The sequence below is a fragment of the Leiobunum rupestre genome, chromosome 2, assembly GCF_980474605.1.
Source record: "Leiobunum rupestre chromosome 2, qqLeiRupe1.1.hap1, whole genome shotgun sequence".
Classification (NCBI taxonomy): domain Eukaryota; kingdom Metazoa; phylum Arthropoda; class Arachnida; order Opiliones; family Sclerosomatidae; genus Leiobunum; species Leiobunum rupestre.
The window spans coordinates 59,330,144-59,350,943 of record NC_143385.1 but is presented as its reverse complement, the minus strand read 5'-3'; the positions used below and the strand labels follow the sequence as shown (position 1 = coordinate 59,350,943).

Below are 20,800 nucleotides of genomic sequence, written 5' to 3'. Positions count from 1 at the left end.
CTTTCGATAAACATGTGGATTCTATTTGAGCAGTTTGGCTTTCGATAAACATGTTCTAAATAGGCATTTCACTAGTTGATGTATAACTTTCCTAACGGTCCTCGTAACTTTCGATTACTATAAATAAACATAAATGGGTTTCTTAACTGTGAAATTTATGGGAATACATGCTTCTCTCAACTTAATAGTAAATAAACGAAAATTATTATTAAATCTTTATTCCGATTGTAACAACCAATTTTAGGCAGTTCTTTAAATATAATTTTGTTTAGTAGCTCCCCAGATATTTTTCATATCATTTAAACGTTTTCCCAACGTTGCGTCATGACGCTATGGTTGTGATTGGTTGGGTCCAGCCAGTAATACTGGAAACTAGGTCACTGATTGGGATGAACGTTTGTGACACCAGAAACCACGTGAAGAACTAAAAACCAAGGAGTCGGTGATCGGAAGGACAGAGGTTGTGGTGAACGAGAAAACTTGTCTCGATGGTTTAATCTTTAAAATCGTTCCAAGATCAAGTGGCGGGAGCCGGACGCGAGACATAGTCACGGAGATGAAACCAAGTTTTAACCCGCGACGAAATGACCCTGCAATAAGTAACGGGTGTTCGAGTGAGAGACCGCGGAGATGAAAGCGCGAATGTCCGTAAGTCGCAGCTGGGTCACCAAGCTTGCGCGGAGTGCGTGAATCGAAATCACCTGTGAAGACCAGGAAGCGGACCCACCTAATAAGTACTATATTGGCTAAATTGATTAGCTTGCATCTTGTGGTTTAATATTAGTGTACATTATATTATCTGTGTTTCTTTTTGTTTCTTTAAAAGGTTAACCTATACTCTGATTACTGTTAATTAATTTTTTGTTAATTTTTTGATTCCTTAAATGGAAACTCTCAATGTAATATCTAAGCATACAATTTCCCCTAAACAATCTTTTTTTAACTCGCTAACCCCAAAAGTTCCGCGAAAAGGGAGGAATGTAGGAAGGGTCGCAGCGGTTCCTTTAGGATAGGAATAGCGATCTGGGTTTGGTAGAAATTCCCCTACACGATATAGATTACATTGTTCGTTGATAATCCAAAGTCTTTATTTGCTATTTTAAAAACTAATTAAGGCAATCCTAAAAACACTGCTTCTCTTTAGTCTTTATTACTATTAACTGCGACAAACACCGAAAAAAGGAATGTTTTCAAATAAAATCCCCTTATTTAAAATTCAAATAAATATATTCTTAACATAGAAGCACGGTAAATAAATTTATTGATTATTTGAATTTACATTTATTTGGAAACTGAATGTTTAATTTTACAGTGTCTTTCTAGACCGACTTTATTCATAAAAGTGTAACCAATATATTTCGAATCTAAAATTATCATTTAATAGTGAAATCGTTAAGTGCATGTCTATCAAAACCGTGGTTATTCGTAGTAATGTAGCATCAGCTCCAACGAGCATGATAACACTGTTTTAAATTTAATAAATATTTCCGAAACTGAATCTCTTGGTATAGCCAGATGCATCTACCGCCTTTGCTTCTGCACAATTGTTTTTCAGTGGATAACAGATTGGGATCACCGAGGGGCTGGTCACTCCGCGTAATCGGTGTACAGAGCCGTACCTTTGACTGTACTAATGGGATTACGTGTAATCTTTGAAGTCCCTGCCTTTGGCAGTGCTAATCTAAGCGTAATCCGGTGTACAGACTTTCTAAGAGTGGTTAGCCCCTCGGGGGTCACCGTTTCGAAAATAAAGCGTGATGATTGCGATACTAAATGAACTTTGTATATAATCGAGGTTTAAAATAGCTTAAAGATTTTAAAAATTGTTTTTCCTATTAGAGACCAGAAAAACGATAAAAATTTATTGGTAAGCCCGTCTTAACCGAGCGATATTTTTGAACCTTGGCTATTTCCGTCTTGATTAGGGTGCTAATGCATTTACTCGTGTCTTCGTGATCTAATTGCGGTAAAAGTTTTATATATCCATAATAGTCTTCAGTGTTTTCATCGGCGAAAAACGTTTTGTAATATTTTACCTCATCGGTAAATAATTATATGAAAAAGCGATATGAAACTAAACGATATGGTATTATACACAAAAATGAGTCCAAATTTGCAACTATATCTGTCTTCAACTAAACCGAAAATAGAAAAGCTTTCCATGAACCGAGAAGTTTACCAACGTGATAAAAAAATACGGAAGAAAATTTTTTGACGCTTCAAAAAATTTCTCCACGCTTTCGAAAAAGTAAATGCTTTTATACTACGCATTAAATAAGTTCAAGAAGTATTCGAAACCCTTACTATTGTAGCCTCACCAACCAAAGCTTAACTTCCAGCCCTGGACCATTAAGTTTTAACAACTCGCGACATTACCAGAAAGGGGGTGTGGTTTTGAAAAATTGAGAACTTCGTGCCAAATACATATCGATCGCATTTAAATAACAGGAAAGCCTTCTGTTTATTCTGCGAGTGGCTTGGGGCAGTCTCGCAAAAAATGGCAGATAATTATGGTAGAGCTCGAGAAATAAATTGAGAAGTAAACGCTACTTTATAAAGATAAATAATATAACACGATAGGTCAGCTTCTTTTAAATTATCGAAATGTGATTTTCTAGCTTATCATCGCTTTCCGGAATTTTTTTGTCAAAATATTGTCAGAGCGAAAGCCCAAAACGATCATGATTTATGAAACTCTAAAATAATCCTGCTGGGTGCTCTACAACATTACAGGTAAGATGAAATTGTAATAGATAATCTTTATCATTACTAATTGGGGTATATTCTAAGCTTTAGTGTTTTTATAGATAATTATTTGCTGTTGTTATGACTAATAACACGGTGAATTGGTTCAGCGGAGCTACTATATCTTTCAACCAACATTTACACCGATTCAAACCGTTTCTCAGAAGAAACTATTCCTCAGGTAAACTTGTAGTGGCGAGCGATTTTGTTGTATTACCCTAAAAATGGTGGTCAATTGTACACACTTGTATCATAATTTAAAATTTCTAAGTTGACTAGGCTGTATAAATGCCATAGGCTTAGGTAGAAGACGAGCAGCTTATTTCAAATAGCTCATGATGTAATCACAGGACCATGGTTTTTAGTTTTTGAGATCGGATAATTAGCTAGAAACTACTTTTAGACAATTACATAATTTTTGTGTTCGTGATAAATTGCCCTTTCTCAACTTATTTATAGATTTATTTGATTTCTAGATTTATGTAAATTGTTATCAGCAAAATTTTCAAATAATTTTTTCTCCAAAATCAAAATGATATGGTACATTTTCTAACGAGGAAATCCGTTCAGAAAATGTTGGCTTATAATAGTAATGGACTATTTTATTTTCGGCTTTTTAAAAAATAACAATAAAAATGATACATCCAATAAAAAATAGAGTGGAAAAATTATTAATAAGAAGAGCAAAGCCTTCACCGTCCCAACCGGAAGGACCGGGAAGCAGATAATAACCAAGTGATAGCTTTTTTGCATCCAAATTCGAGCTCTCCCATTGGTCCGTGGCCTCGGGTTAATTTTTTGACCAACAACAGCGTCGCCGATTAACAGGAATCGCTAAAACGTCTCTACACCGGGCCCTTACCCTACAGACGAGTGCTTTTTTAAATTCCGAAAGACTATGGGCAGAGTAAATCTTAAAGTATCAACGAATTTCAAAATTTCCCATTTGCATAATCTAAGATTTGTGACTTTGCCGAAATATTGCGCATCATATTTCGCGATTCTAATTTCCCACTAAATAAGAATTGTTAATTTTTTCGATACACTTACTTAAAAAACTAACGGCCATTTTCAAAGATGGCATACATATACCCCGAATGAGGGTTTCAGTGATAATTTTTTTCGCTTATTCTAAAAGTTATTCATTCAGACACTGAAGGGATATCGACATCCTGGTGTTACTTTAACTGCCGATGATTCCGCCACTGTGACCGAGGTCCCAAATATTTTATATATTTTACGTGTAAAGTATATTGTTCAAGTTTCAGCTCTCAACCTCAATATAAAATGGTGGGCGCAATATTAAAGTGGTCACCTTAACATTTAAGAACATCTGATATATTTTGAGCACGTTTGAGCAATTTCCAATAAGGGGTTTCATTGGGATTTTGAAGTATCGATACGAAACATTTTTTGGAAGACATTCCAAATAAATATATTACAGTTTTTGTAGGTCAAACGCTAAATCTCCAGGACTTTTAATCAGACGCATAAATTTTTATCGGTTCCTAATCAGAATATGATAAACGATACTGAAAACCACCCTTAAATGGTGAATATTGTGATAAAAACGGAATTTCAAATATGGTATATGTAGTTAATCATTATATTACTTATTTTTATTTAGATATTTGCATATGTGATATGTACGCGTTTAATGAACTTTACACAAAAATCCGTACTTACTGAAAGTATATCATTTCATGTAGTAGGGCGTTTTATTAAATGTATAACGCTAAGGTTTTATACGCAAAGTTTAATAATCCTTTAAGGAGTTCTTTAAGAATTAAAGTTCATTGTAATCGTACGGGCGTCTATACAATAAGTGTTCTCGAGTAGTGTTCTCCGGAGAATATGTTTTATAATTTGAGACCGTTCGTGTGAAATTATTATTCATTTAATTCTGCCAACTATTTTATGGAACCGAAGTAAAGTTGGCTGCTGCGGGTCCAAAATGCGCGCCATTTGATAAAACATCCAGCTTGCATTTTCTCAACGTGTTGTTTCGTTCCATTGTTTCAAATTAAATCTGTATTAAATTTGTCAAGGAAGTAGTTTACGGGCTTTGTTGTGTCACTGTGTGATGAATGCAAATTGAATGTATTTAATGTTATTTATCTGCCGTCTGGGATTGTATAAATGAGAAGCTATAGCGTCGGGTATTCACCTTTTCGCCATTCTAGTCTAGTCTGCCGAACTCAAGTCCTCGCACTCCGGTTCGAGTTGGTAAGAGTAGGCTTAGGTCCTAGATACTTTCAATTAGTTTTTCCATAGCATTAGTTAGTTGGCCTTCTTTTTGCCATAAGTTAACTCTAGCTTTTTCTACTTATTTCAGTTGAATATACCCGCGTAGTTAGAAAATATTTTAAGTGAGTCAATCCTATAAAATTAGTCTTTCATTATTCGTGTTTACAGGGTTTGGAATTTTCGCTGATAATGGTCCCGTCTTTATTTTCAGTCGCCAATATATCTTCCAACTTGTTGGTCTGGTTCTAACGTTCATTGCTGTAGACAAGGCAATCGCTCAATCATAAATAGGCAAGTAGAAACAAGAACAGGTGCGTAGAATCGTTTAGGTTTAAAGAGGGTTCAACTTGAATTTTGAATATGTCGAATTGAACTTAAAAATTAACGATTTGAAATTAAATTGACTTAAATCTATTTGGAAAATTGAGCTTTGAACCACTGGAAACCACTCTAAATTCGCGTAAATTTTCAAAGATACAGACTTAAGGAAATATGATGTTGACACTTAATTTGGACTCCGGCCTATATTCAGATTGGCTTCTATTTGAAAATATTTTATTTTCTTCTCTAGTCCTATATTTTTAGTTTTTGCTTTGACCCTCTAAATAGCTATTTTTAAAACCGAATATATTTATCTTTTCTTCACTCGTGATTAACCAAATTGTAAAAATTCCAGAGGGTCGCCCTTTTGAACTTATCGGTGTGAAAGAAGTAACACTTGTTTGAAAGACGATGCTGGCTCGCGTGGCATGAAGGGCTTGCTACCACCCTCCTACGCATGGTAACCCGGCCACCTGTTTAAAGGCATTATAAGTCGCTAGATGACTTGGGCCTAAGGTGGTGCCTTGGGTATTAGCCTAGCTGGCCTAGCTGGTTGTTGAATTAATAATACTGACCTCCGAAAAAAACTTTAAAAACTACTTCCTCCCAATGGAATCGCCGAAACCATCGTCTGCTTTCGTAAATCTACCGACTCCAAAACAAATTTTAGGCCACCTCTCATATCGACTGTTTACGGGAGTTGTTCGCGACCAAAATCTAAAAGTCGTTCACCTTTGAAATTACTTTTAACAATGAAATCGCCCATAAAGTGCTTCTACTCTTCATAATTATTTCATTTAACGAGTTTTCCGCGTCAAGCATATGCATGGTCCTCACCTCGAAACTAAAAGTAACAGACCGACGACCACCGGTGATAAGATTTTGTCTTGTACCCAAAAGCTTTCCCATATATCATAATTACACTCTTGTAATACAGTATAATGCGAACAATTTCTTCCACTACGTATAACTTGAAGCGTCATTTCACTGCAAACGCGATTAAACAGATTAAATATGTAGCACAGAACGCCCCATAATTTATCACGCTCACTTTTATCTTGACAATTAAATAGGAAAGAAAGTTTGGACCGGTCTAGGTAGTTAAAAAAATTGGGAATCGAGCTCGAGACATCGCAGCAGCTACGACAGATTACATCGTTCCCGAAAAAAATTACCAAATTGGTAAGTTATTCAATTTCTAATGTTATTCCAATGAAGCACCCGTAGAATCTATTATCAACGTTTACGATAAGCCTTAATGGCTTCATATTTTAGTAAACCCAAGTACTTTTAACCTTAACCAACTTCAAGCTTCGCGGTAAAGAGAACTACATTTTTCTATTTGAAAATATGTATGATCTTCTACTGGTGAAAAATGCGTGTTAGGTTTTAGAATTTTTATGAAATTTACAAATTAAAGAGTAATATTCAATAACAATATGTACAAAAAGCATAAGCACGGATGACGATAATTTATCTGAAATTGTGTCATGAAAATTCCACAGGTGACGATTTTTCTTTATTCTTTGGCATCTGCCGATAGTTTGATTGATTCTATACACGATTTTCACCGTCATACACAAGCCGCTATTGCAAACACAATCCCGCAACTGCATAGACAATTCGCAAGTGCAGAGACAATTGGCAACTAAATACATTATCCGTAACTGCATACCCATTACACCTACTAAACTTAAATTTGCACCCTAAAACGCAACCTAGTAGTTTGAGACACTTAGCTAACATTTGCACTTAAAGTAACTCATCGGAGAATATATTGGCCCGCGCAGAGTAGAAAGCTAATTCCACATGGCACCAAACACAACACAAAGAAAACGCAACCCGTCAAAAGTTGTGTATTTTCTTGCATACATTTTTTATTGGAAAATTCGGAAATTGTCTTCCCCCTTTCCGTAAAACGTTCAGCATAAAAGTTCCGTCCAGTAAAATTTGTACACAACACTGCGTTTAAAGGCTTGCTGCGTTGTCCTTGTGTTTTTTGCTCTTAGGTGGCACGATCTTAGAAACTTTTTATACCACCACATAACCTTTTTAAGACTGCAAATTTGGTTGTCTAGGGTTACCAATTTCACGTTTTAAATTTATTTTATATTCTCTATTCATGAAAGTAAAGGAACCCGAGGGGTCTATGAAAAAAAAACAAAAAAAAACCAGAGGGGCACGAGCCTGCAGGTTGGGAGAGTAGACTCTAAAATGATTACCCTTTTAACATTGTAACTGAGGCGAAGATGACCGCTGATTGGCTTTTTAAAAGGCTTGGAGAAGGCGCTTAGCCATTCGAAAGCAAAGTGGACAGTCTCGGCCTCGCGCTCTAGTTTCTTAACTTACGTCAGTTTCTTTTCTTTATTCTGGGATAGAGCCTGCTTCGATTTAGGGAACTGAGGGATTTTATACTAATATTTTGTTAAATTGAGGATTTTGAATTTTATCTTCTGTCTTCGGTTTGAAAGTTAAAAAAAACTTATTATTTCCACACAGCTTTAAATTTAAGCTACTAGTTGTTCCGAATTGGTTTTCCGTCAGCAAGATGGCTCTCATATGGTTGATTTCTTTCAATTACCTGTTACTCACTTTTGTCGCTGTGGACAAAGCATTCTCTGAAAAAACTATATGTAAGTAGCAAAAATATTTTTTTAAATGAGATTATTTTGAAGGTGTGGATCACTCAATTTTCAGGACACTGTTAAATACGAGGCCTAAAATAGCACATTTTGTATATACAAACGCTTTACACTCTAGCCGTTATTAAATACAACACCTGTGACGTTTTTAGTCATTGATTTTTAAGTGGGAAGCAGTAGTTACTATACCATTCTTATAAATATCAATAGAAAACGTGATTTACTAGCAGCACTCCCTTTATTTTTCAGTGGATGAATGACATGGTGATTAGGATCGTTGTTAATGTACTAGTTTTTGAAAAAGTGTTGTTTTTGGTAAAAACCCCTAAGGTTGTTTTAATACGGTTATCAGGGTGATTGAAATATTGTTTCTAATAAATAGGGTGATAAGTATAGCGTTGTAAGAATGTTTTTGCTAAGAATTGATGCCCGGATTATGATAAAGGACCGGGTGATTGAGTTATTTTACGGGGTGGTCGATATTTTCATGAAATTTACACGTAGGTTCTTATAGTGCGCTTATTAAATTTATGTACAGGGTGATTGGAATATTGTTCATAATTAATGGACAGATGGATCAATAAAGCATTACTTACTGCTTATTGGGTTTGATATATTACACGACAGGGTGATTGAGGTAAGGTTTGTAAATTGAGAAAACGCTTATTTCCGACCAAATTCATCTTGGGTTAGTATAGTTCGTTTATAAAGTTTATGTACAAGATGATTGAAAATTTGTCAAATCAAAAATTTATATTCAAAATGTATTTAATACATCGGGGAGAATAGTGTGTACTAAAATGCCCATGACATCTGGTTATTATCTCTTTAAGATAAGGTTTCAGAAACTGACCTTGAACTATCTTCCCTGGTTTTAGATTGTACTAAAAGGACTGAAGCTGAGAAATGCAATTCAACCACAATCAAATGCGCATCAAGTGACATACCGTTCTGCATGTACGATAACTTCTATTCTCGATGCGTCTGCCCTTGCAACGACAACAGTGAGTGCGACAACTCCTACATCCCGAGAAAACGTGAAAAGAAATGTGCCGAAGAAAGCATTAGCTGTAAAAAAGTACCATTTACTGAAAACAATGGTGACAAAAAATATTGTTCGTGCAAGGATAGCTAAACTCCAAATGCTAATAAATTAGAAGAAAATTAATGCACGTATCACTAACTGTTCAACTTATCTCCGTTTTGATGGATATTGTTCATCCTTACTTATTATCTTACTAGATCATTTACGGTGTAAAATTAGTATTATTCTACCATTGTTATCCGCAACAAGATTTTCCTTTTTTTTTGGTTTTACTGTTTCGTTTGACTGTTCACTTATTTTCTTCGGTGTATTTTTGGTAATCTCTTGACATTCATTTGAATTAAAATCTATACACACAATGCCCTACACGTTTTTAAATGAAATAACTTTTACTAATTGACCTATTCGGAATATTGAAAAGTGGTGGATGCTGTTCGCACTTCTTTCAAGCTAGAGAATTTCATTGAAAATATTTCCAATCTGTTCCAGTATAATGGATCTAATTAAAATCCAATAATATCATCTTTAGCAGGGGTGGCCAACAGTTTCGACTCAAGGGCTAAGTTCGAATTATGCCGCCACTTTAAGCTCTAAAATTGTTCCGTCCATTTGTTATTGAAAAGTACGATTTTTTTTCGGGATTAAAAAGTTATTTCCGAAAATCCGGCGTTCCTTCAAGGAACGATAATCGTTATAGCGGGAGTCTTGGGGCCAATCGCTCTTAAAAATATTAGATGGACCTTAAAATAAATCATTCAAAAGGCGGTTGCGGAAACAATGCTTTCCTACCCTAGTCGAGAGCAAAATTTAGTGTTAAAGTTCACGTTTTAAAGTCGATAAATGTGAGCGTACGTAACGTAACCCATTTTACCTCTCCGAGGAGGGGTTATACAATCACCGTGTCTGTCTGTGGGTGGGTCTGTTCGCATTTTCGGGGCAAAGGGTGATCATTGCGTACGCAGTTTATCGAAATTTCTGCGTTCGCAGTTTCTCGAAGGGTTGGCGCGTTAACGGATTGATTTGCGGTTGGGTTTGGTTTGTCTTTTTTTCGTCAACGCTCACCGTCGCGACAGTTTTAATTCAGTTTGATTGGATATTTCGTTATTGTAAGGTTTATGTGTAGGTATGAATGTTGAGTTCGTATTGTGAATGTTGAGTTCATGTTGTGAATGTTGTGGGTGTTGAGTTTGTTGTGTTTGCGTGCTGACGGTTGTGGATGTTGAGTCTGTGTTGTTTGTACGGGCGTTTTCTCTCCAACCTTTTCTTAATAACTTTGGGACGGACCGAATGCTGAGTGTTATACAAACTCTCAACGTCCAATGGCAGGGTTTCCACCAATTGCACACGGTATTCGTCTTAGTATTAATTTGCGATTCATTGGCGCCGGCCGGGAATCGAACCCGGGTCTACCTCGTGCAAGAGACTTACTCTAACCACTCAGCCACCAACACTTGTGAATTTACGGTGTTTTTCTAAAAAACAGTTTTGGCGAATGTCCTTTACAAAGTTATAACGTTAGGTACTATAATTTATTCTACATCATTTTAAATATTTGTAAATTATATTAATCTTATATTTAATTAAATATTTTAGTATTTTAATGTAAAATTTGATCTTGATCAGGAATTGAACTCGGGTCGCATTGTAACAATGCAGATAGTTCACCGCCGAGACATTGACCTCCTTGGGGAAAATATTAAAGTAAAGGAACCATTATGATAAGGCGGGTTTTTTTACTAAACGGAATAATACAAGATCTGTATATATTATTTATTGAACTTTGTTTGTTTATTCTTTGGTACGGGTTTTTTGTTTTGTTTTAAATTTTTGTTTAATTCTTAACAAAATTTCGTTAAAACACAAAAAGTAGTTCATTGTTACCTTTTAATAACGCTTAGAAAAAGGATAATTATTCAAAACTCCCGCGGAAACTATATCAAAGTAATAATATAGCGCCACCGTGTGGAGAACAATCAATCAAACCGGGTAAAAATATAATCTCTTCAATTTTCGAACTTCAGTCAAATCTCGACGGGTCAAAAAACACACAAAATAAAGTATATAAGGCCGTTGCCGTCAATATAGAAGATATATTCTTAAATTAGTTCTTGGCTGTCAGACGAACTACTACAGGACGGGGTCCTGGTGTCGGTCAAACGTTATGAGGTAACTTTACTGTTTTAATTAGAATGTTCGGTCTTCGGTCAAGAAAAGAGTTAAATTGTGTTTCGCGTTTGGAACGTGAGTGAATGGACTTAAGTGTATGAACAGTGCGTGTTTAAGACTGAAAGTGTTAAAGTAATTGTGAACTAACTCAAGTCAGCTGAAAGATAAAATTGATTGTTATAATTTTTTGAATTGGAATAACCTAATTATACCCTTGAAACTATCAACTCAACCTGTGAGGCTAATTAAGTAGATTGGAAGTAATTAGTAGCGAACAGCTCTCAGCTGTTAATTAAGACAGTTTATAGTTAGGTAGTTTGAATTTAGTTAAAATTACTCAGTATAATTTATGATATTTACTTAAGTGTAAGTGTGTTTTGGTTTATTTTTCAATCACGATGAACTAAGACAAATCTAGTCTTAGACACTTGAGTACCAGTACAATTACGTAGAAGGGATATATATTGTTGGGTTATTGATGAAAGTTAAATCTAGAACGTTCCATAGACTGTTCTGAATAAAAATAAACATTGATAATTTCGCATAATTCTGGCTGCCATTTTATTTTCTAATCACTCGCCCACAACATTACAGTTCTGGCATTCCCGACTCAAATAAATTTTCGATATAACGGCGATGGGAAATTATTCTCGTAAATTTATAGCACGGCCTTAGGGAATATTCTTTTAACAAAATTTCGATAAACTATCGTTTAATTCGGTTTAATTAAAATCGGCCCGATTCCGTTAAAATTATAAACCAAAAAGCGAACGGTCGTTATAATACCCTCTGTAGATATTTCTTTCATTGAACTGATAAACTTGTACTGTAAAAAGGGTTTAATTCAATTGTGCATTGTTATAGTACGTCTAACTCACTGTTGTAACTACTTAACTTATGATATTCTGAATAAATTAAAATTGGTCGTTTCGACTCAATTATTTTAATTATAATTAAAATTTTATACCGGGCGGGATAGAACTGGGATAACATTTTTAACAAATAACTCTAAATTGCGGAGATATATCTTTAAGGGTTATCTCGAGAAATTAATACCACTAGGGACAATTCTTCCGAGGAGAGGTATATTTTGGCTTGGCAACTTGTTATTCTCGTATTTCCCTCCCCATTTAAAAATGTTTCTCCCATTTCACCCCCCTAGGCCAGTGGCCCTCAATAAAAATAAACTTAAGGGGGTCCGCGAGACCATAAAGCCCCCGTTAAAAATATTACTATTGCTTAGTCTGGTATTATACCGCGCACATATGCAAATCGTAGCATGCAAAGAAGCAGACGATGCGAAACAAATGAGAAATGACGAGGTTAAAAAAAAGCTTTCCAACCAGGTTGAGAAATAAGATGTTTTTAATAGTTCTTTCTATAAAGTAACATGGCCTTCTTGTTTTAATGTAGCTCTTACGTCACTATATTTACCTTTTCCAACACTACGAGCGCGCGCTCGATTCACGAGGAGCTTCCTATTTTCTAACGCTCGTGCAAATCGCGCGTGCTAAGATAATTCTGCCAAAGCTAAGTCTCGTGACGTACGAGCAACATGTTATACTTCTACTTTTAACAAGTTGGATAAGCGTAAAAAATTTATAGAAAGAACTATTATCAAGAGGAAAAGATTACAATGCTGCTGTTAATCAAAACCGCAATTTAAAAAAACGGCGAGTGACGTACAGCCCATCTTTGAAAGGCTTTCTTTTGATGCCTTTATTCCAAACCAGGTAATTTATCGCAGGGTCTGCTGTACCATCGGTGCACCATTGAAAAGTAACGACCATACCTGGGGAATATTTTTCCTTTCTGTTAAAAGAAATCTATACAAGAGGTCAGGGACGGTTAATCATTATCCATGTTTAAATTGATTTTTTTCGGGAAAAAATGTAAACAAAGAAATTTACCGGTTAATATTTCGGAAAATGATTAAAAAACATGACTTATTCGTAAAATGTGAGCTTTTTATCGAGAAAAAAACGTCGTTTTTTGATTAATTTTACAAATTTATCAAAAAAATAATCGGATAATACAGAAATATAAATTACTTGATCAAAATTTTGAGAGCTTTATCTATTGAATAAAAGTTAACCATCCCCGACCTCTAATCTATACGTGTATTCGTCGATTGTCCGTATGTCTAGCCTTCTTAAATCATTTGTTATCTACCTAATAATAAATAAGATTCAGATATTTTCAACGATCTATCTGTAGGACATCCCAAAATCCGGGGTTGACGTCGGTTGGACGTTAAAGGACGTCCAAATGTCCGGTTTGTCTATAGCCGTAGTACGTCCCGGGGACGAGTTTTCGGACGTCCAACGGCGATTACGGCGGTCGTCCCCTGGATGTCTTTCTATAAAACCTAGAGATGTCTTTAGGCTTTTAATTTGGTTCAATCATGGTTCAATAGGGATAAAACTAGGACGTTCATTGGATATCGTATTCTGAACAAATAATTTAAAAAGCCAAACTTGATATAACAATTTTATTCAAAACATTAAAATACAAGATAATGGAAAAAATCCAGCAACAAGTGTACAATTTGATTGTATTAACACGAACTCTGCAAGTATTAGCAGTTAGCATATAAATTACAAAACTTATATAGTTATTTAATTTTAATATAACAAAATAAATTTCGAACTTAACTATTAAAATAACCTTCCTTATACAAATGTAAAAAACAATAAAATTAATGTTCAAATCAGAAGCAAAATAAAACTAAGCCATTTCATACTATTCCTTAAAAAAAATTAAGACTATCGGATGAAAAATGTACTAAAGAAATTACTGTTTCTCGAAGCTTAATTTTAATATCTATCCAAATCTTACTTTTGGAATTATAATTTAACTATATAAAATATCACAGTATGAAATAAAGCTTTAGGCGAACCGTTCAGTGAGAGTAATGAATAATAAACTTAAAAAGTTAAATTGAAACATGTACAGGTCCAAAATGAACTTTAAAAACAGCGAACCTTCCCTAACATTCGGAGAATTCAACGCAAATCTTACTTTTAGAATTCCAAATCCAATATATAAAATATAACAAAATGAAATAAAGCTTTAGGCGAACCGTTCAGTGAGAGTAATGAATAATAAACTTAAAAAGTTAAATTGAAACATGTACAGGTCCAAAATGAACTTTAAAAACAGCGAACCTTCCCTAACATTCGGAGAATTCAACGCAAATCTTACTTTTAGAATTCCAAATCCAATATATAAAATATAACAAAATGAAATAAAGCTTTAGGCGAACCTTTCAGTGAGAGTAATGAATAATAAAGTTAAAAAGTTAAATTGAAACATGTACAGGTCCAAAATGAACTTTAAAAACAGCGAACCTTCCCTAACATTCGGAGAATTCAACGCAACTCTTACTTTTGGAATTCCAAATTCAATATACAAAATATAACAAAATGAAATAAAGCTTTAGGCGAACCACTCAGTGAGAGTAATGAATAATAAACTTAAAAAGTTAAATTGAAACATGTACAGGTCCAAAATGAATAGACTTTGATCAAACATATTTTCTTCATACCTCTGTAAAAGTCACATTAAAACAAGTTGGCAAGCCAAAATATACCTCTCCTCGGAAGAATGGTCCCTAGTGGTATTAATTTCTCGACACGACCCCCAAAGATATCTCCGCAATTCAGAGTTATTTACGAAAAACTTATTCTCGGTTCAAACCCTGCCCGGTATAAAATTTTTATTTTAATTTAAATAATTGAGTCGAAACAATCGAGTTCAATTTATTCAGAATATTATAAATTAAGTAGTTACAACAGCGAGTTAGACTTACTAAAACAATGCACAACTGAATTTAACCCTTTTTACAGTACATGTTTATCAGTTGAATATAATACTAAGCAAATTTTAATGAAAGAAATATCTACAGATGGTATTTGTATTTTTCTCGCTTACGAAATACTTGCCGCATCTTTAACGCTCATTTTATTTCAACACTCGTACATGTAGACTTCCAGTTGACGTTGTGACACATACCGCATGAAAAAGACCAATGCCGTCCAATTTCCATTATCATATAATGACTCGCACACCCAGGAAATCATTGACTGCGTTAGAAATCGTAGATATCCAAATATATTTACAAGAAGCAAAAACCTTACCATCAACAAAGCACAGAGAGCCACTTGACTAACCGCCAGCTCTTAAAGCAATAAACGTTAAATTATCAACTTTGAATTAACACAACTATATATAGGTCGTTAATAATACCCGTAAATAAATAACAAAAAGTAACAAAGTGGACCACCCACAGGGTCTACCCTTTAACCCTCTTATCTCGGCTGACTGCGCTAAAACAAGATTTAACCTTTAAAATTTCATTCGTAAAAAAACCAGATTAGGCCTTCATAAATTCATTAATAAAAAAAGACTTTATTACCTATTATGCTTACGATGCGTGTCTTAATTTCAGTGAACCTAAGCAGCTATCGGTGGTTCTGTGGTAGAGCGCTCGACTGCCAAGCCGAATGGCCTGGGTTCGAAACCTGGGTGGCGCATTTGTTTTTAATCAATAGAGAAACGCTAAATTAGAATTTCTTCGATGCAAAAATTTCAATTTCAATTCTATTTCAATTAAACCAAAATTTCGTAATATTAAATAAGCTTCCGATAAAGCTGAAGGTCTAATTTTCACTAAAGCGTAACAAGTGTCAGTGGTTCTGTGGTAGAACGTCCGCCTGTCTCGGGTTCAAATCCCGCCCGATGCGATCGCAAATTGATACTAAGACGAATACCGTGTACAACTGGTGGAAACCCTGCCATTGGACGTTGAGAGGTAGCATTACACTCAGCACTCGGTCCGTCCCAAAGTCATTAAGAAGAAGTTGGAGAGAAAACGCCCATACAAACACAACAGACTCAACATGCACAACCATCAGAAAACAAACTCAACACTCACAACCTACGCATAAACATTACAAAAACGTAACACACCAATCATCACGACGGTGAGCGAAAAAACACCATCCAAACCAAAACGCAAATGAATCCGTTAACGCTCACCGTCACACGGTGGTTTTGCCAACCCTTCGAGAAACTGCGAACGCAGAGGTCTCGAGAAACTGCGTACGCAGTGATTACCCTTTGCCCCGAAAATGCGAACGCGTTCGCAGGCCTGACAGACCCACAGACCCACAGACAGACACGGTGATTAAAAATCATTAAAAAAATCAAACAGTTTTTTAATAAAATACTTACTCTTATGATATATTATCAGCAATACTAGAGATTACGATGTTATAATCTTTAACGTTTGAGTAGAACGCATTATGGACTTTATGGTGACTGATTCCAAACTATCGAGTAATGGCGTCGTACAAAAGAAACTACAAACTGGGCTACCAGCCTACCAGATATTTTAAAAGGACTTTAGCTCGGCCAACTTAGATCAGCTTTTTCGCAGTAATTGGCTGTGATTGTAGAAATAATTCATTAAATGAAAATAATGGAAATAAAAATTAAGAAAATAATAATATAAAAAAATATAAAAATTAAGAACAGATAAAATGAATTAAATAATTAAGTAGTTTTGATTTAACACGTAATTCCATTAATTCACGTTAAATAAACTCGTAAATTTAAATAATAATATTCTTAATAAAATTAATATTTTGTGGTTCATTAATCATTATCATCTCAAATACAAATACAGGTGAAAAAATTCAAAATTAATTGCTGATAAACGCACTTCTAGATAGCATTGATGGACGAAACATTTCGGACGAATAGTGGAGATCCATGCGACGTCGATTGGGCTGAATATCGAATGTCGCGAATTTGGTTCTACGAGGAGTAAAATGGGACGTCAGTTATTCGTCCCGTAGGACGAATTTTGGACGGGACCAAGCTGGGCTCTATGGACCATGCTGGGACGTCCCAGGGACGATTTGTGTTTGCTGGGTACGCACACCTGAAATATCTGATGAAAAATATTTCAGTCTCGATTATTTGCCATATAAATTAATTTGAAATGATTAGAAAGAAATAGGTATTTTGGAATTTTAGTTTGTAAACTAATTGTATTCAATAATATTTCCGTTTATTTATTTAAGATATTTATCTTCGAATAAATTAATTGCAACTTTTTCTATAAATAAAATCTAAAAAAACATATGTTATTAGTTATTTGAGAATTGATCTCTGCCGGCACTAAAAGTAGAAAGGAAAACGTCCCCATTGTGTGCCTTAGTTAACGAATGAGCTTCGGGATGATTTTATTTTTAGCCACGCTAAAACTCGTTTCAACATAGTTCATCTCCTAAATTAAAAATACAAACATTCTTGAATACTTCGCTAGCTCGACGAATTAAGCAGGCAGAGTTTGCTCAAAGACCACTACCAAGCCGGCAAACGTACGAGGCTGTTGACAGATAATTAAGAGAAACTTAACACATTCAAGCGGAAAAATGTTAATACACCAGCACTCATTATTTTCGATGACGATCCTAGTGCTAGGCAAGTTGGCCACCGATTAAATGAAGATTACACTTGTAACGACGTCCCTTAGGGTCACCCCGTTCAGATATGGACAATGACCACTTTCTCCCCTCTAGGCGAGAAATGGTTTTGGCCCACTGCGTGGGGTTTCGGAGAATTCCGAGAACGGTTGGGCAACGCGTGGAAATGTACGCGAGCCGTTTATACCTTGTGAAAATAAAGGCAGTTCTTTTTTGGATGTAAAATCATTAAGACGTCTTCGTCGTTCCGTAAATTTATTCTAGATTATCATCTAAGTATTAGTTATTAAGTTCTATCATCGTTACTAATTATTTATAACGTGTTTTATCCGGGCCACGTTATACGCTATGGTCTCACGATTTTTTTTGTTTGCATCTCTTATCATTTGCCAAAGGCTCAAGCTCTTAACCAGGCTGAATATCGTAGTAGGGAAAAACGATTATAAATGGAATTTAGTGATAATAAATCGGTGACCTTAATTATCAAGTATTATATTAGCTGATGACGAGTTATATTTCGTGACGGAATACTAAATTTACATAAGATTCATCAGTGGTGCAACCCACTACAGTTTAGTGTAAAAGTTTCCGATCATTTAATTGTACCTTATTTTCTAACTCCAGAAATATCTGAAACTTTTGTAGAGCATTTATCTGATCTAATCAAAGACGTGTAGTTAAATCAGTGAATGCAATTTTTGTATCATAACATTTCAGCCACCAAGCTAGAGCTCATCTCGATGGTAGGTGTCCTTTCAGGTGGATCGGTCGAAGCTGATCTCACAATTTAAAACCTCGCGATATTTTTCCTTGGGGCTATCACAAGGACATTGCTTACACCAGTTAACTTGGTGATATTGACGAATTGGGTATACGCGTAATTTAAATATGTGACACTCTCCAAGGTGGCCATTTGGAACAATTCAAACGATTATAGATAAATAAAATTAATGGTGCAAATTAAAAAAGAAATTTAATATCTAACAAAATTAACTATTAGGTACACTAAAACATTTTGAATAGAGTCTGTGCGTTTTTAAACCCTAGTATTGGCTCTTGGCGTAGTTGCTTAATTGATTGGTTGTGCTGTAGCCGCTGAGCCAAAATATTGTATAAGATAACTGTATTTTGCTTGTTTAATATTCGAAATTGAGATTAGCTGTCAAATAAGTGGGCTATTAGTTAAATACCTTACGAGAAAAATGACATTCCTAATGCACATTGATGAATTCATCAAGTGACTGTTCAATAAATGGTAACATTTGGGCTTCATTTTTATGTTTATTTCTTTGTTTTGAGGCTTAGATTTCGGAGCCCAGCCTCTAGTCATATAGTTTAATATTTTATTATTTTAATATTGTCCGAGGAAAAAATATTTCAATCGGTGAAAAATCGATAATGAAACTTAAAACGAAAATTCACAACTCCAAAGATTTGAGTCATTTAATGAAATCGTCCATCTCGGGCAAAGTTTCCGCTATAAATGTTTTGATTTTAAAAGAAATTTAAATCCGCTTTGGTAAAATATTAAATCTATTCATTTTTTATTAGACAAACGATAATTTTTTACTCATGTTGAAGGTTTGCAAGTTTCACAATTTTAACACATTTCAAAGTTTTTTCAATCCTTCCGTGATCAATAATCTTTCCTTTTTTGCCTAAAATGAATCCGCTTTTGGCAAATGCGCAACCGCATTTTACTAAACAAAAATGTTAATAAATTTGCCGAATGCCGATCTGTTGCACTCGCGCATTGACAAGGCGGTTTTGTGTGAACGTGTGGGACATATATATATATATATATATATATATATATATATATATATATATATATATATATATATATATATATATATATTTAATTTTCAACTTAAACAATTAAATGCAATCAGAAATATGAACTTTAATTTAATACTATGAAAATAAAAATATTTCAAATCGCTCGTATTTGAAATAATGGTTTTCATTGCAAAATTTGCAAACTATTCGATTATTTATTTTATTTTTGAAATTCAATGCGGTAATTGATCGGCTAACCGATTCGATTTTTCCGTCTGAAAATATTCGATTTGGTATATGACGTGACTAGAAAAAATATTTGATTTCCGTAAAATGCTATTTGCAAACCCTTATCTAAATTTCTCTCGTATTTTTCATTTTAATGGAAAGTTAACAACTGTCTTGTTATTCCTCGAGATTGGACAAAAGCTGAGATCATTTTTTCCCCCTTTTTATCTCGGCGCCCTTTTGGGTTGTACTAACCAAAAATAAACTGAATTTGGCCAGCTAAGTGAGTTTGGTCATTTAGAGTTGTATTGATAAAGCGGGTGGTCACATTTGTTACCACACCTAACCTAGATGTGGACTCATATTACAATTATACCTAAGGTAACATTTACCGTGGTATATCACAATCACATTTCCTGAACCTTGTTGCGCTGCTCAGTGTCCCACTGGTTTTCGATTTATTACTAAGAAATTTTGGTATTGATGCTTATTATTTAAGTAGATTAGTTGTACTTGAACGTTACCATGCATTGTAACCCGGCCACCTGAATTAATGACTTTAAAAGTCGCATGATGACTTAGGCCTAAGGTGGTGCCTTGGGTATTAGCCCAGTTGATTATTATTATTATATTGGCGTTACCAGTTTGTACAGTAATGCCAAACGAGATAATCATTACGATTGTAAAGATTAAAAGAGTTATTAAACATGGATGTGTTCAAATTTGTCTAAATTAATACTTTTTAAACAGCCCACAGATCGGAGATGCCAGTGTAATGGTTACAGACGCGCACATTTCTGTAAACCGGTGTCAGATCGAATCTCGCTTCCCTTAATATTTTTTCATTTTAATTTTAGCTTAAGTTTGAACATTTTCTCTTCTTTTTATATCAAATAAATTATATTACTTAAATTCCTCGAATAATAATTCTTATATTCCTAGAATTCCTTCTCTTGTCATTTTCATTCATTTTAGGCTACCAACGCCATCTCGTATAAAAAAATAACTAAGAATTTCGGAATTGTTGAATTTTTAACTTAATATAAATTGATTATTCATAATGGTGTTTAAATTTATTAGTATTTAAAATTTTAGTTTGAACATTTAATCCTATTTTTATACCGCCATCTAGT

At 34.6% G+C, this 20,800-nt stretch overlaps 1 protein-coding gene across 1 annotated transcript; it reads left to right on the top strand.

Moving 5' to 3' along the window:
* Nucleotides 1-6,391: 6,391 nt before the first annotated feature.
* LOC149958558 (uncharacterized) lies at nt 6,392-9,090 on the top strand. The gene is made up of 3 exons (XM_090167216.1): nt 6,392-6,495; nt 7,813-7,946; nt 8,834-9,090. Exons 2-3 carry the CDS (start codon nt 7,862-7,864, stop codon nt 9,088-9,090), a joined length of 342 nt encoding a protein of 113 aa, XP_090023342.1. The 5' UTR covers nt 6,392-6,495; nt 7,813-7,861.
* The last annotated feature ends 11,710 nt before the right edge of the window (nt 9,091-20,800 follow it).

Excerpts from the sequence above, each read along its gene's own strand:
- LOC149958558 (XM_090167216.1), top strand. The coding sequence starts at position 7,862 with ATGGCTCTCATATGGTTGATTTCTTTCAATTACCTGTTACTCACTTTT. Across the intron at positions 7,947-8,833 it reads ATTCTCTGAAAAAACTATAT|ATTGTACTAAAAGGACTGAA; the intron begins GTAAGTAGCAAA and ends CCCTGGTTTTAG.